Source organism: Calypte anna, chromosome 1 (genome assembly GCF_003957555.1).
Source record: "Calypte anna isolate BGI_N300 chromosome 1, bCalAnn1_v1.p, whole genome shotgun sequence".
NCBI classification, from domain to species: Eukaryota; Metazoa; Chordata; class Aves; order Apodiformes; family Trochilidae; genus Calypte; species Calypte anna.
The window spans coordinates 156,352,431-156,366,654 of NC_044244.1; the positions used below are offsets into that span (position 1 = coordinate 156,352,431).

At 44.8% G+C, this 14,224-nt stretch overlaps 1 protein-coding gene across 1 annotated transcript; it reads right to left on the bottom strand.

Moving 5' to 3' along the window:
- Positions 1-203: 203 nt before the first annotated feature.
- CLN5 (CLN5 intracellular trafficking protein) lies at positions 204-9,658 on the bottom strand. The gene is made up of 4 exons (XM_030461306.1): positions 9,457-9,658; positions 5,966-6,131; positions 4,555-4,780; positions 204-1,521 (listed from the first exon to the last, which is right to left on the bottom strand). The coding sequence occupies exons 1-4, from the start codon at positions 9,579-9,581 to the stop codon at positions 1,010-1,012; spliced, it is 1,029 nt and encodes a 342-aa protein (XP_030317166.1). The 5' UTR covers positions 9,582-9,658; the 3' UTR covers positions 204-1,009.
- Between the last annotated feature and the right edge of the window lie 4,566 nt (positions 9,659-14,224).

A 14,224-nucleotide genomic window follows, 5' to 3' on the forward strand; every position in this document is an offset into this window, starting at 1 on the left:
TCAAGGACACAGCAGCTGGCACAGCACCATTCCTGCTGGCACCACTGACAGCAAGAGGCTGCAATTGGTTTGTTTTTTTTTACAGGCAAAGCTCTGACAAGTGAAGATTTTTAACTGTGGCTTTGACACAAACTGTCAATATTAAGGATTCCATGCTTTTCACATTAATTTTAAGGGAATACAAACATGACTTCTATGAAACTGACCTAATTGAAGCCTCAAGGAGACTTCGAGACAGGAGACTGCTACAACATTTCAGCTGTGTATCCAAGCTGACATCAAAACAGGCTGTTTGCCTTCCATCTGTGCTAGAAAAGACACACACAGATCTTAGGAAGAGACATCTGTATTGTGTTTACAGTGCAGGTGTAGGAAGCAAAGTGGTGGAAAGATACCACCCATGCCATCTTCTAACAGTTTCACTGCCCCTTTCCCCCCTGCTAAACACCTCTGCTTCATGAACCAGAGAAGAGTTTACAGGTCCCAGTTGCACAAAGCAAAGAAACACAGAAACGCCAAGCTTAAGGCACATGTTGAGGGAGCTGGGCACATCCAGACACCCAGGTTTGTTAGCTCCAGCACATGGATTAGTTGAGCTGGTCAGACCAGAAATCCCTTGGTAATGCTTGTGTCCCACCTCTGTTGGTGGCCAGGTTCTGCCTGTTGCCACATGGCCACGGAGAGCTGCCTAAGGCCAGAGCAAGTGGGCTGCCTCACATCCACCCTCTGGCACTGCCAAATTTAGCCAAGAGGAGCCACACCAGGCTACCTTCAGCCAGCAGAGTCCATGGTCACACAGAAGCTGGCTGAGTTGGAGATGTGAAAGTGTTCATAAATACAGGTAACATGAAAACAAGGCATAGTCTGTCACGTGGTCTAACAAAACCTTCCCAGCACAACTTTTAGAGTTTGCAGTGAAACACTCAGCACTTCAGTGCCATCTCGGCAGCACCCCAAAATCCTGAAGGATATTCTGGCACAACAGCAAGTTTGGTTCTTCAGCAAGCACTTACACACCCAAGGATGTTTTGCTTCCGACAGGTAAAGGGACCTCTTCATAAACTACTTTGAGATAAGGGAACTTCAAAGGTAGAAACCAGTATTCCAAGTTGTAGAAGAGGTAAAACTGCCGATTCAAGACAACGCGATCGATTATTTTTAGAAGATCCACAAAAAACTCCCTGAGTGTCCGATAAGGTTTGAATGGATAATAGAAGTCTCTTATAGCTGCAGCCAATGTCTTGTTTCCTTGTGGTCCAAAAATTGATGTTTCATTTCCCAAATAAATAGGTTCTCCGCTGAATAAAATGGCGCTTGTATAATTTGTTTGTATCTTCTTAAAGACCGCTCCTAAGTCAGCCAACTTCTGGTATGTTCTCAGTATAAATTTAGAGCACTCATATGACTCAAACCATACTCTTGATTTATTGTCAGGGCTTGCTCGAACTGTCCAGGTCTCGTAGTAAATTCCAGTCTCGTTGTCATATTTCACCCATTTTGCCATTTCATTAAACATGGTTCCTGTAAGAGAACAAAATAAAGTCTTACAGAGACAAGGTAACAAATGCGTGACTCAAAATGTTTTACACCCATTTCAAGGTTCACCTCCCTCCTCTACATATGTTTACCTGAAACATCCCCTAACCATACAAAGACACAAGGCTTAGGTTGGAGGGAGAACTGCTACCCCACTGAATAAGCTATATTTACAAGTTATTTAAACTTAAGTGTAAAGTCCCACTTTCTGCTACTATGCCAGAAAATCCAAATGTCAGAGAATGGTGACACTTCTGATTTTGTTTTACCCATGCAGACAATCAGGGCACCCAGTACAATCCAAAAGAGATGCCAACAAAGTGCAACAAGCCCTTCTGCACCTCAGGTTTTAATTAGATTCATTAATTTAATTAACAAACTTAATTAAATTCAGGGCAAAAGAGTTCAACACCTCTCCAAAACAGAGACCTTAGGCTGAGACCCCCTGCTGTTCTAACAGCTCCTCAAGCCAGCAAAGTTGAGATAAGCAAAATTACATGAGTGGGATGTAAAGTAAACTTAAAAGACCTTGTGGATCTTTTTTTTTTATCTAGAATACATGTTTGGAGCATTTTGATGATTTTACAACTGGAATGAGGAAGATATCTCTAACTCAGCTCATGCCTCTGGTAGCTCCATAAATGTGATGCATCTGTGTTCCCAGATGTCAGCTGAAGCACAGGACTAATCTTCCTTCTGCTTTTCTTGTGGTACCAGCACTGCACCTCAGCCCAGCCTTCCCCACCTTTCTCCTTCCTGTGACTCAGATCCGTCTAGCACCTCACATTCACAGCATGGCCAAGTTTTGCAGATTCTTCATCTGCCACACACCAGAAGACACAACCAGATTGCAGCTCTGACAGTGTTGCTAGCTGTGATCTCCCCTTAGCTGCAAGCCTCACTGCCCTGGACTCAGTAACTGGGCCTGATGGCTGCTGAAAGACAGGCAAGAGTGTTGCCAGCTGAGAGACTGACAGCAGCTACCTCACAGTTCAGGGGTGACAGACAGAGAGGTTGTCACTAACACTGCCCTGCACACAACACCCAGCCTCCTGCATTAAGTTTGAACTCACTGTAATGTTGCATTTGTGAAGACCAGTGAAGAGCACAGCCTGCCACACCTTTCCCTTCACAACAAGCTGCAGAGGTCAGATTGCTGGGTCTGCTTTCATCAGAGAAAACAATTCACACTTCCCCTCAGGTAAGGCACAGTGCTAGCTGCTACCTCAGGCTACCCCATTGCAACAGTTAAGAGATTTTGGGCTTCGTGATAAATATAAATATCATTCTGTTTAGTCAAAGTGTTGGACACTCTCTTTTAATCACCCATGACTCGGTTTAACAAAAGAGTAAGTCACTAAATCTGTATCAAGAACTGTACTTACTATACACTATATATATAGCTGGGCCTGAAGTTCCCCTTTTTCTTCTCCAGTTCCTACAAGATAAGCTTCCTAGCATGTATTCTGCAAAGCATGTTACTGAAAATTGTCTCTCTTAACAAGACCAAGATGGACTTAATATAAAATTCTGGCCTTAATGTCTCAAATTAAGCAAAAATATTACAGGTTAATATATGGGTCCAAAGTAATCTGTCAGGAAACAACAAGACAGTAAAAAAAATCAGATTTTGAAAATTTCTGCCCTATTTTCACAAAAGAAACATAACCCTAAGTAACATCAACCAGACCAATGGGTGTTAAAAGAAAGTAAGAATGCACCAATGTGGTCTCTGACACTGCTGACAAATGCAGAATCACACAAGGGCAAAGAGAGTCTATCTGTTTCACACCTTAAAGCCCTCTCCTGTGAGATGCTTTTTGCCTGATGCTGTCCATCTATGCTCACACCCGTTCACAATCTTCCACAGTAACTTACAAAATCCTAGTCAAATTCAGACAACCCAAAGTCTCTGACGTGCTACCTTCCTAAAAGTTTCAGGAGAGAGAAAAGGGGGACCAGAACAGAGGCTTCACAAAGCTCCAGGGCTACCTCACCCTCCCTGGGCTTCTAATAATCCACACAGGCAGGAGGCATTGCAAGCCCCACATATGTATGAAAATATTTAACTTGCTATTCCTGCAAAAGAATCCATCTGTATCAGGCAGCAAAGACCTCAGTCGTGAGCTACAAACCCACAGGAAGGAAGCTCTGCTTAGTTCATTGCTTAAAGAATAGCCCAGTGTTTCTTAGCACTGGCCCAGAGACTGAGTCCAGCGAAGCTGCTAAGGGTGGAAGAGAGCAAACATAAAGCACCACATCACACCAGCTGCACTCTCTGACTCTCTTTGTATGCTATGCTAACTTCAGAGAAGTGGGTTTTGTCACACAAAATGCAACTCTCCAAGTCCTTGGGGACTTTATTCCTCAGTTATTCACTCTATTACTGTAGCAATCAAACTTGTTTATTTAACTGACCTTTTCATTTTAGGATTTTGTGTTTGGGAAGCTATTCTGGTCACCACCTATGTATGTAGAGATCTAAACCATGGTTTTGTTCTATGATATATGGCAGAGAGCTATTGCTGGGGACATCTGCAGGTTTTATGACACATAATGGGGGAGATGGAAACAGAGATTAATATTTTTAATAGTTTTGAGGTTGTTTCTAAATATGCCTTATTTGTTTGCTCAGTAAGAAACACATTTTCACCAGTTCTGACTCAGCAGTTATCTGCCACTTCAACAATATAAGTCTTTGTTTTAGTGAAGCCCTGTGAAGAGTCCATAATGGATCCATACAAGCTGCTTTGCTAAAAGACTCAAGTGTTTTTGTACAGCAACACCAAGTGACCCTCATTTAACAACTCTTCAGCATCTGTTGTTCAAAAGGCAGCAGCCTCATATTGCTTTCTCTATTGAACAAAGTGCAAAGATAGTATTTCAGCTTGAAATTAGCATCAGTGGCTAACACTGGGAATAACCTAAAAAACAAACCAAAAGAAGCTGCTTTACATGAAGACAAGGCTGCTCCTGTATTTAAAAGTATTGGCACCACCCAAAGCATCCACAATCCACCTGATATTGTGGTCACGAGAACTAGAGTTCCATTTTCCCTCCAGTGTGCATCATCTATTCCTTCAGAAAAGCAAGCAGCTCCTTGGTTACACCAAAATGGTGCATCCATGTCAGGCCGGAGATGTGGAAATGTGCAATTCCCAAGCTGGAAGAGCTCATACCACTCCATCGTGTAGTTTTTACCCGTTAGAGAGCTCTTGAAACCCACAGCATCATGCATAATATTCTGGAACAGAAAAACAAACAAACAAACAAAAAAACCCTTTAACATAAAAACTTTAACATAAAACTCATTTCAGCTTGACCTGTATGGAAGATAAGCTACTTCAGAGCTGTTGTGTAACAGAGTGAGAAGAAGGGAAGGAGTTCCTGTAATATCTTGGATTTAGTAGCATTGATGCACAACCCACTAGACTGTCATGCATGTATTTTCATCACAGGGTGACACTGTCTCAACTGCTTGTGTATCCATCCATCACAAATTCTGATACTTGGAGGCAGATACTCAGTGGGAGCTCACCATGAAAACATAGGCTATCTCCTGAATTCTAACCTCACAGGGGTTGTCAAAGGAATGAAGAGGAAATCTGACTTGCCAGCACCACATCTAAGTAATGAAAGCCACAAAAGAAAGATATATTTTAAAGCTGTATAGTAGATACATATATTCTACCTTAGTTTAATAACTGAGATAACCATATTTGAAGCTATTTCCATTTTTGACTCCAGGTGCTTGATTTTGATGTTACTATTTCAGGCTCACTATTGCTTCATTCATTAAGAACTGTTCTTTTGAAGTTTACTGCTGTAGGTATAATATTACTAAAGCTGAGATTCTTCTATATTTGCATGACTCTATGGATTGAGTCTTTAATTCAATCTCATCATAACATTCAAGAAAACACCATAAAAGCAACCAGTCCCCCACGATTCACCATTCATCACTCTGATCAGCTAGCTGCCCACTCTTGAGGGATATCCATGCTCATGCAAATCTGTAAGTTTTTAACAACAAAGAAGTTAATACACTACACAAGCATTTCATCTAACACAAAGGAACAAAAAAAAAAGTATTTATTTTCTTGATGCAAAACAGGAAAAAAGAAGACACCCAAAATATATTGCTGTATTGTATAAAAAAATGCTCCCATTATGCAGCTCTGTGAGGCAGACACTCAAACCCAGCAACACTGCTGCTCATGTTCTTTTCTTTAGCCAAGCTAAATTCTGTAACTTTTGTTTGAAACTTACTGCTCTTTAGGTATCTTTCCTAAAGATAGCTTCCCCTGTGTGCTCCAGTACTCTTCCATATAAGCATAACCCAAGATTACAGCTCCCATCCTGGCCACGTGCTGTTGACTTCAGCTGAATTTGCCACCATTAACTTTGTTAAACAAAATCATCACCTTACCAAACGTCCCAGTAGGTCCCCGTATTTGAACTCCCAAACTGGAGCCTGTAACCTGTACACTTCAATGACATCCTCTTCCTTCATAACTGGGATGCCAGAGCCAGCGGGGCAGAAGGGGTAACGGGCTTGGCAGTAAGGATCAGTTTGGGGACGGTAATCGAAGCGCCTGTGTTGAGAAAGAGAAGCAGAGAGAGGGGTAAGGACAGCTTCACACCTGGAGTTACTGCCTCATGGCTTCCCAAGAGCCTGAGTGGGAAAGCTCAGATGTGCAGCCACCCTGAAAGACAGATTCTGTGAACCAGATGCTGCAGCAGTTGGAGTGGACAAGTTTATAATGCTGCTAAGGACACATCTTATCCGGAGAAGAGCAAGGAGGCTGTGAAGGGATCCAGCACAAGTCCTGTGAGGAAGGGCTGAGGGAGCTGGGGGTGTTCTGTCTGGAGAAGAGGAGGCTCAGGGGAGACCTCATCACTCTCTACAACTCCCTGAAAGGAGGCTGGAGCCAGGGCGGGTCGGTCTCTTCTCCCAGGCAGCTACTAGTAAGACAAGAGGGCATGGACTTAAGCCCTGTCATGGGCTTAGGTTGGATATTAGGAAAAAAATCTTACCAGAGAGGGTGATCAGGTATTGGAATGGGCTGCCCAGGGAGGTGGTGGATTCTCTGTCCCTGGAGGTTTTTAAAAAGAGAGTGGATGTGGCACTCCGTGCCATGGTCTGGTAACCACAGTGGTAGTGGATCAAGGGTTGGATTTGATGATTTCAGAGGTCCTCTCCAACCCAGATGATCCTGTGATTCTGTGATCTGCAGAAAGAGGACTTAAGACTTGCAAATGCAAGTGATGTTGTACACAGTGCTGACAGCTGAGTAATGGACATGATGCAGACACGAGATCTGAGACACAGAGATGCTGGGTGGAAGGTGGTTTGAGATCTCTGTCAAGAATGTTCTCCTAACAGTTTTCCTACACAGGGATTGACCAGTTTACTCTGGGAAACTATGCTACAGTAATAGGTCCCCAAATAGAGCTACCCTAAAATACTGCTAATATCAGAAAGAAATACTCTATTCCTCTCTGCAAATTCAAATAAAAAAAGCTTAAGAACCTACGATCAATCTTCCTCCCTATAACCCCTCAAAAACTGATGCACTTGCACATCACTCTATATACAAACAGCAGAAAAAAATCCTAACAAGTCTTTCTTTCCTGGTTTCTTTCAAATTCACTCACTGCCTTTCATTTAATACAAGGTTCCTATATTCCTGATACCAAGACAGACTGGTGTACACAGCTCTTCCAGAGCACAGTACCAGAGTCAAATACACTCAGTTGCCCAGGGCTACTGAATGGCACGAATACCCCAGCCATGAGATGATTCAGGCACATGGGACTTCCTGAGCCATGTAGTAAGGACAGTAACACTGCTGAGACACCACGGATTTTCCCTGGACTTCTTCTCCAAGCTTGCTGAGTACTTCAGAATGTTGGTCTTCATTTGGTCCAGGGAAAAAAAAAAAAAGAAGAAAAAAAAAAAAAAAGAGGGGGGGGAGGGGGAGCAGAAAGTATGGCTGGAAAAAGAACATACAAAACTCAAACTTATGTGGCAGGCATAAGTCTTTGAAGTCCTGTTTCAAAATTGCACAACTTTAATCCCCAATCTCCCATCTCACTGCACTTTCATTTGATAAGAAGATAGCAAGCATGTGAAGAAGCATTAAAATATCATATATTTCTGAGTGCCTCACACTGGCAGGCTTATACTCCAATTCTGACCACCCAAGACCCATGCTTTCAAGAACTTAACTTGCTGGAAAACCCCAAAGCCTCGTGACTGCAAGATCAGCTCCTTCAGGCACCACTAGATAGAAATTTAACTGATAGGAGTTATGCAACAGCAGGCTCTCAAAACTTCAGGCATGCTTTAGAGAGGACTTAAACTCTAACACCTCCCTTTACAAGCAGAAAGCCCGCACAAAATACACATGCAAGCCTAGTCCTTCTCTTGAAGAGCCTCTATTTTTCAGCATAACCAAAGGTGTAGCCACTCCCTTCAGCAACGGGAGATGCTGTGCACTGCTCTGCTTTCTCCACCAGCACCGGGACTTCCCCTGGACCTAAGGCAGCTCCAGAGCAGTGAATGGGATTTTACACCACTTCGTTAATCGTGACCAGATCTAGGGAGTAAAGTAAAGCGTAAAAGGTAACATAAACCTTAGCCTGGCTTCCTCCACTGCAACTTTTTTGCTGTAACAGGAATGAAAGCAGCACCTTTCAGCCAGGTGCAGGCATCCCCCTGGGGGGCAGCAACCCCACTGCTATCAGACCCAGCCCAGCCCTGGGCCTGGAATGGGACACTCGTTCCCTCGGGAGCTAAATCACAGAATCAGCCAGGTTGGAAAGGACTATTCCTCTCTGCAAATTCAAATAAAAAATTGCATTTCGTCCTCAGTTCCTGAGGTTTCATAGGAATGAAGAATGGAAAGAGTGATCGTAGGTTCTTAAGCTTTTTTTTATTTGAATTTGCAGAGAGGAAAAGAGTATTTCCTTCTGATATTAGCAGTATTCTAGAGTAGCTCTGTTTGGGGACCTATTACTGTAGCATAGTTTCCCAGAGTAAATTGGTCAATCCTTGTGCAGAAAAACTGTTAGGAGAATATTCTTGACAGAGATCTCAAACCACCTTCCACCCAGCATGTCTGTGTCTCAGATCTCGTGTCTGCATCATGTCCGTTACTCAGCTATCAGCACTGTGTACAACATCACTTGCATTTGCAAGTCCTAAGTCCTCTTTCTGCAGACCACAGAATCATCTGGGTTGGAAAGCACCTCTGAAATCATCAAATCCAACCCTTGATCCACTACTACTGTGGTTACCAGACCATGGCACGGAGTGCCACATCCACTCTCTTTTTAAAAACCTCCAGGGACAGAGAATCCACCACCTCCCTGGGCAGCCCATTCCAATGCCTGATCACCCTCTCTGTAAGGATTTTTTTCCTAATATCCAACCTAAGCCCATGACAGGGCTTAAGTCCATGCCCTCTTGTCTTACTGGTAGCTGCTTGGGAAAGAGACCAACCTCCCCCTGGCTTCAGCCTCCTTTCAGGGAGTTGTAGAGAGTGATGAGGTCTCCCCTGAGCCTCCTCTTCTCCAGACTGAACACCCCCAGCTCCCTCAGCCCTTCCTCACAGGACTTGTGCTGGATCCCTTCACAGCCTCCTTGCTCTCCTCTGGTCCTGCTCCAGCACCTCAATAAATAAATAAACCAAATATCGCGAAAACGACAAATACTCCCACGATTAACAACACAGAGGAAGCAATTCGCGGCCTTTTTTTAATCTAAAAGATTAAATAAACAAGCAGAAAGCGGATGGGACTTGGCACCGGAGAAGAAGGAGGAAGAGGAGGCGGCAGGCGGTGAGGTGCCGCACAACCGCGGGGCCGTACCCGACCCCGGCTCCAGCCGCCGGGTCCCCTCCCCGCCTGACTCACCTGTAAGGCACCGGCCACCGCCGCTGCGGGGGAGGGAGCCCCCCCGAGAACGACGGCCCCGAGGCCGCCGCTGTCAGCAGCAACAGCACCTGCAGGAGCAGCCGGGAGCGGCGAGCGGCGGCCATGGCGGCGCGGCCTGTGGGGCTCCGAGTCGCTACCCGGCGGGAGGGCGGGCAAGGGAAGCGGCGGGGCTGAGGGAGGCTGGGCGGGGAAAAAGGAAGGAAAAAGGCCGCCCCCATGCCCGCCCACAGGGCCCGGGACGGCTAGGGGGTCCTGGGCAAAAGCGGAGTTTCTTCCTTCATCCTGAGGAAAACCGGCTGTGTGCTGAATCATCCCGTAAAAATGACGTTTTGCTGAGCTACGATTTCAGTTTTCTGGAGACCCTGACAACTATACGCTTTTGTCACTTAGCTAAAGTATATTTAAACAGCCTGGTACGTAGTTTCAGGCGTTGCTTCGGTTTGAGCACAGCCCTTGCAACCAGAATCCAGAGAGGGATGAGCTCTGGGTCTGACCACCTCGGCACGGAGAGGTGAGAACTCACCCGATGGCAGAAAGGCTTTTGCTGCGATGAACCAGGTAGCCCTGAGCATCTTCTGGCTGCCCAGAAGCCTCGTTGGAAGCCTTTCAGGGCTTCAGGCTCAGTCGGTGTACCTGTCGGCCTTTTCAGAGTAGTTACCCAGGTTGTTCACATGACAGGGATCATACCGCAGCTCATTATCCCATCTTTAGGATGAGATCAAGAATTGCCTTTAAGAGGAACTCTGGCTAGGACAAACAGTGAGGACGGGTGTGCCAGCAGCAAGGAACCACTGCTTTCTCCAGCTCTGTAGAGCTCAAAACCAGCCATGGGACCCCATCAGGGTCCAGGAGCCTAAGTTTAGTCATTGGCATCAGCTTTGAGAGCCCTGTTATGTGCTGTTCACTGAGTAAATACGAACTGTGCTGTGCACTTTTGACTATTGGGAGCCAGAGAAATATCCCTGCCCATTGCCTATAAGCCCCTAAAGGAGAATCTTTTCTCCCCTTAGCACAATGCTAAGCTACATTCAAGCAGAACTGGAGGTGGAAACCCCTGCATCCTACATAAAAATGCAGGACAGGCTGCTGAATATCAGTTGTGATAACACTGGAGGTAGTAAAGGTGTTTAGAAAATGGCAAGATGTCACAACTATTAAAATCTTCGATTTAGCAACATTTATGTTTCATGTCACTGCTGCCAAATTCAATACTGCTTTATGTGTAAAATCATTTCCATTCAGCACTATACATTAGTTTCAAATGTGTACACATAGTCTATAATCTATACATACCTATTTTTCCATATTTCATTTTAATCTCATGCATTTTATTTGTGTTAGCTTTAAAGTAAAACTGGTTTTGTCCTTTATTTTATAAAGTGTGTTACTACTCATCTGTGTTTCTTAGCTTGAGTGTAATACAAGGTGCCAGCTCTTCATCTATTCAGAAAGGTACATGTTAGGTGGGATATAGCCACAATTCCTGGTTTTAGAGATTTTGATGTGTAACTCTGCAAGTGCTTTATGAAGTAAGGGAAGCATAATTTATCCCTTCTATTGAAACCAAGATGTGGGGAAGTGCAATGACATAATGAAGGTGCTGGAACTGCTCATTAGTCAAATTAGAAATACAATATGAACTTGTTCTTAGTCTTAGCTCAGCATATGTTTGCAGTTAGTCTCCATCCAGGCACTGCTGTGGTTGCATGACTAAGATGGCACAGATATTGATTTTTTTTTAATTTTGTTTTTCATTTTAGTAGCATTTTTGTATCTCATTTCATTGTTGTAGGAAACTCTTGCAACACAGTACTCTTTTTTTCTTCTTCTACTTCTTATACAACCTAAGTTATGTTGTGAACCTTTTCAACATAGAAAAAAACCAACTAATAAATTTGTGAATAAATATACTTGAGACAAAAATGTATATCAGCAATTTCTGAGACAGCAGCAGCTGCCCTGTTTATTATTTAGGAACACATCAAAGTGCCTTTTATAAAGCCACAGAGCTCATCTGCATCTTTGTCCGCTAGCAGGCCTGGAGGAGAGATTGAGCCTGGCTACAAAGATCAACTTCTGGAGTTGACAGGATTCCTCATTTTTTCTCATTTCCCACAGTATTTTCTTTTTCTTAGTGAAATTCAAACATTTTTGTGAAACAATGAAGAAGATACTTAGTGATTTTCCACTATAAACCAGTATAATCTCTGCCTTTGAGAGTGACAGGATGGAACAGAGAGAAAGGGGAAAAACAAACCTTGCTGCCAGAAGTTGTGGTTTTGAACATCTGGTTTGCTTTTGAATGTTTACATGAGTCAACACACTGTATAGTAACAGCTAGGAGGCTGCTGAACCTGGAGTAACCACTCCTATCCCACAAAAATGGGCTACTCTGGATGGTGCTTACACTCTCAGCTGCACACCTGCCAGCCTATATACTGGAAATACGCAGTTCAGCAAGAAAGTTAAGCTTATATATATGGATTTCAGTAGAGAAAATTTCAGTTTTACTGCTCACGGTTTTTTTCCCTTATGCTGGCATATGTTAGCTATTGAATCAGCTGAATGCACACTAAGAAATACAAACATTACCTGAAGTCATACTGAAGCCAGTCTGAAAGATAGTTCATCACTCTGAAATCCACCCTCCTCACCTTTGAGGGGTGTGAAATAAATCTTGAGAAAAGGAGCCACATACAGTACTCCTCTCTACCTGTACTCTCCTACGTAGCTTCGGATGCAAACTGAACTGTGGGTTGGGGTTGGAGAAAGCCATCTCTTTTTCTATGGGAATGGAGAATGGATGGGCTTTGTGACAGCGTAAGGTAAGGCTAAGGATTCCCTCAAGTCCTCCTCAACCTGAGAGCTGGGATGGTGACTGCGCTCAGGATGGATATGAAGCTCAGTGAGCATTTGGGACTGCAGGGCAGCCCCTGTTTTGTCTGGCAGCTTAGGAGGCAGGTCAGGGAAATGATCTATTTCCAAACTGGAATTCAGAGGGGCTCTACTGAAGCCTGAGAGATAGGATGAGGGATGCCGTAAGGATACAGACGAAGCTCATCATAAGTTTGGAGCTAAGACAGACTCTCTGGGATCTGCTGCAGGGCAGAGATAAGTGAATTGCTGAGACAGCTGGATGCAACCTGTGAAATACAAAGAGAGAGTCAAACTAATCTGAGAATTTGTTGTCAGGCAACCAAGACCCTTCACACTAGCATTTCCACTAGAGAAAACCTTTAGACTCTCACAAACATCTCTGCTGAAACTCTTCAGGCAGGACTCCCTGTGCCTTTCCTGGGGAGCTGCTTTTAAGCTGAAGCTCTTGCTTCTCACCTGTTACACTGCAGCCACGCCTTGGCCCAGCCCTGTAGCCCATCAAAGCAGATCCCATCTCCCCAGCTTGACCTTGGATCTGCCTCATCCCCCCGGACTTCCCAGGTGATTGGCTTGTTGGTGGAACCTCATTGCTACCAGCAGAGCAGCCCTGATGACCTTGCTCAGAGGAGGTGGGACTGGGACAGGCTGGTGGCCTCCTGCCTCCACATCCCCTGTGACCCCTTGGGGAGCAGCCAGCCCATGCTGTGCCCTGGGACCTGACTGATGCTGCCACACAGCAGAGCAGTGAATCCTCTTCCCCACTTCAAACACACATTTATCTGTAGTTAGATAACAACTTTTGTCATTTATGCCAGCCCTAAGGGAGCAGCAGGAGCAGGGCTGCTTTGCACAGAAGTGTGAGCCAGGAGCAGAGGTGACCATGATGCAGGCAAGGGCAGTGACCTCAGTGACCATGATGCAGTCCTGAGGTATCTGAATGGGAACAGCTATGTAGGAGTGGCTGGATCCACCAACCCCAGTGACAGCAAGGTTGAATCAAGCCCATGGTCCAACCAAGAGACAGGACTACCTATAACAAGTAGCCAAGGTCCACCCAGGGGGCAGAACTGAAGATGAAGCTACCTATAGCAGAGGTTCCCAGTCTGTGCAGAAGATCAGGACACCAGGAGACAGGGATGGACATGCACACCTACAACATAGCCTGTTGGGAAGAGCACAATGGAGACTGCAGCACACCAACGTGATTAACGTACAGCTCACTTTATTCACCATCACACTGCTTTATATAGAGCCCTTGTTTACATAATAAAATCTTGCAGGTGGCTATATCTTGGCCACAAATCCTGTTCTCACAGAACTACAGCTGGCTACATCACTATCCTGTTTTTACAGAACTGCTCTCATATCAGCAAAACTGCCTCCTCAAGGACTTCTTTCGAGGACAAGTTGTTTACTGCTCTCAGAACCAAAGGCCCCAGTCTGCTTCATAAGCTTCAAAGCATGGTTTGGACATAAGTTCTGGGTGTCCACGTTCCTTCAGGAGTTCCTCCACAATAGCCCAGGTCATGTCTGGATGTCCAGGCCTAAGTTTACCTGGAGACCATGGGTCAGTGGCCAGAGGGTGTATGGAGGTCCCAGCTAAAAGGCTGGCCAAGGTAATTAAGGATTATTATTAATGCATTCAAGGCCTTGGCCACAGCTTCTCCTCCCATCCAGGTGAGTCCTCACACCTTAGAGGATCCGGCTTCAGAGGTGTACTGCTTGTGAAATGCTTTAGTTGTTATTTGCTCTTGTGAGGTCAGGACAGAGAAGTGTCATCATGGGCTGTTTCAGGGTGATGCAGAGCCGTGGCAGGAACATGTCGTAAGCTGGGATGAAAACATGAACCTAAGACAAACACAGAAGGCCA

Coding starts and splice junctions, on each gene's coding strand:
- CLN5 (XM_030461306.1), bottom strand. CDS start 9,581: ATGGCCGCCGCTCGCCGCTCCCGGCTGCTCCTGCAGGTGCTGTTGCTG. Junction 6,132..9,456: donor CGGTGGCCGGTGCCTTACAG/GTGAGTCAGGCG, acceptor TTCTCAACACAG/GCGCTTCGATTACCGTCCCC. Junction 1,522..4,554: donor TCTCGTGACCACAATATCAG/GTGGATTGTGGA, acceptor GTTCTCTTACAG/GAACCATGTTTAATGAAATG.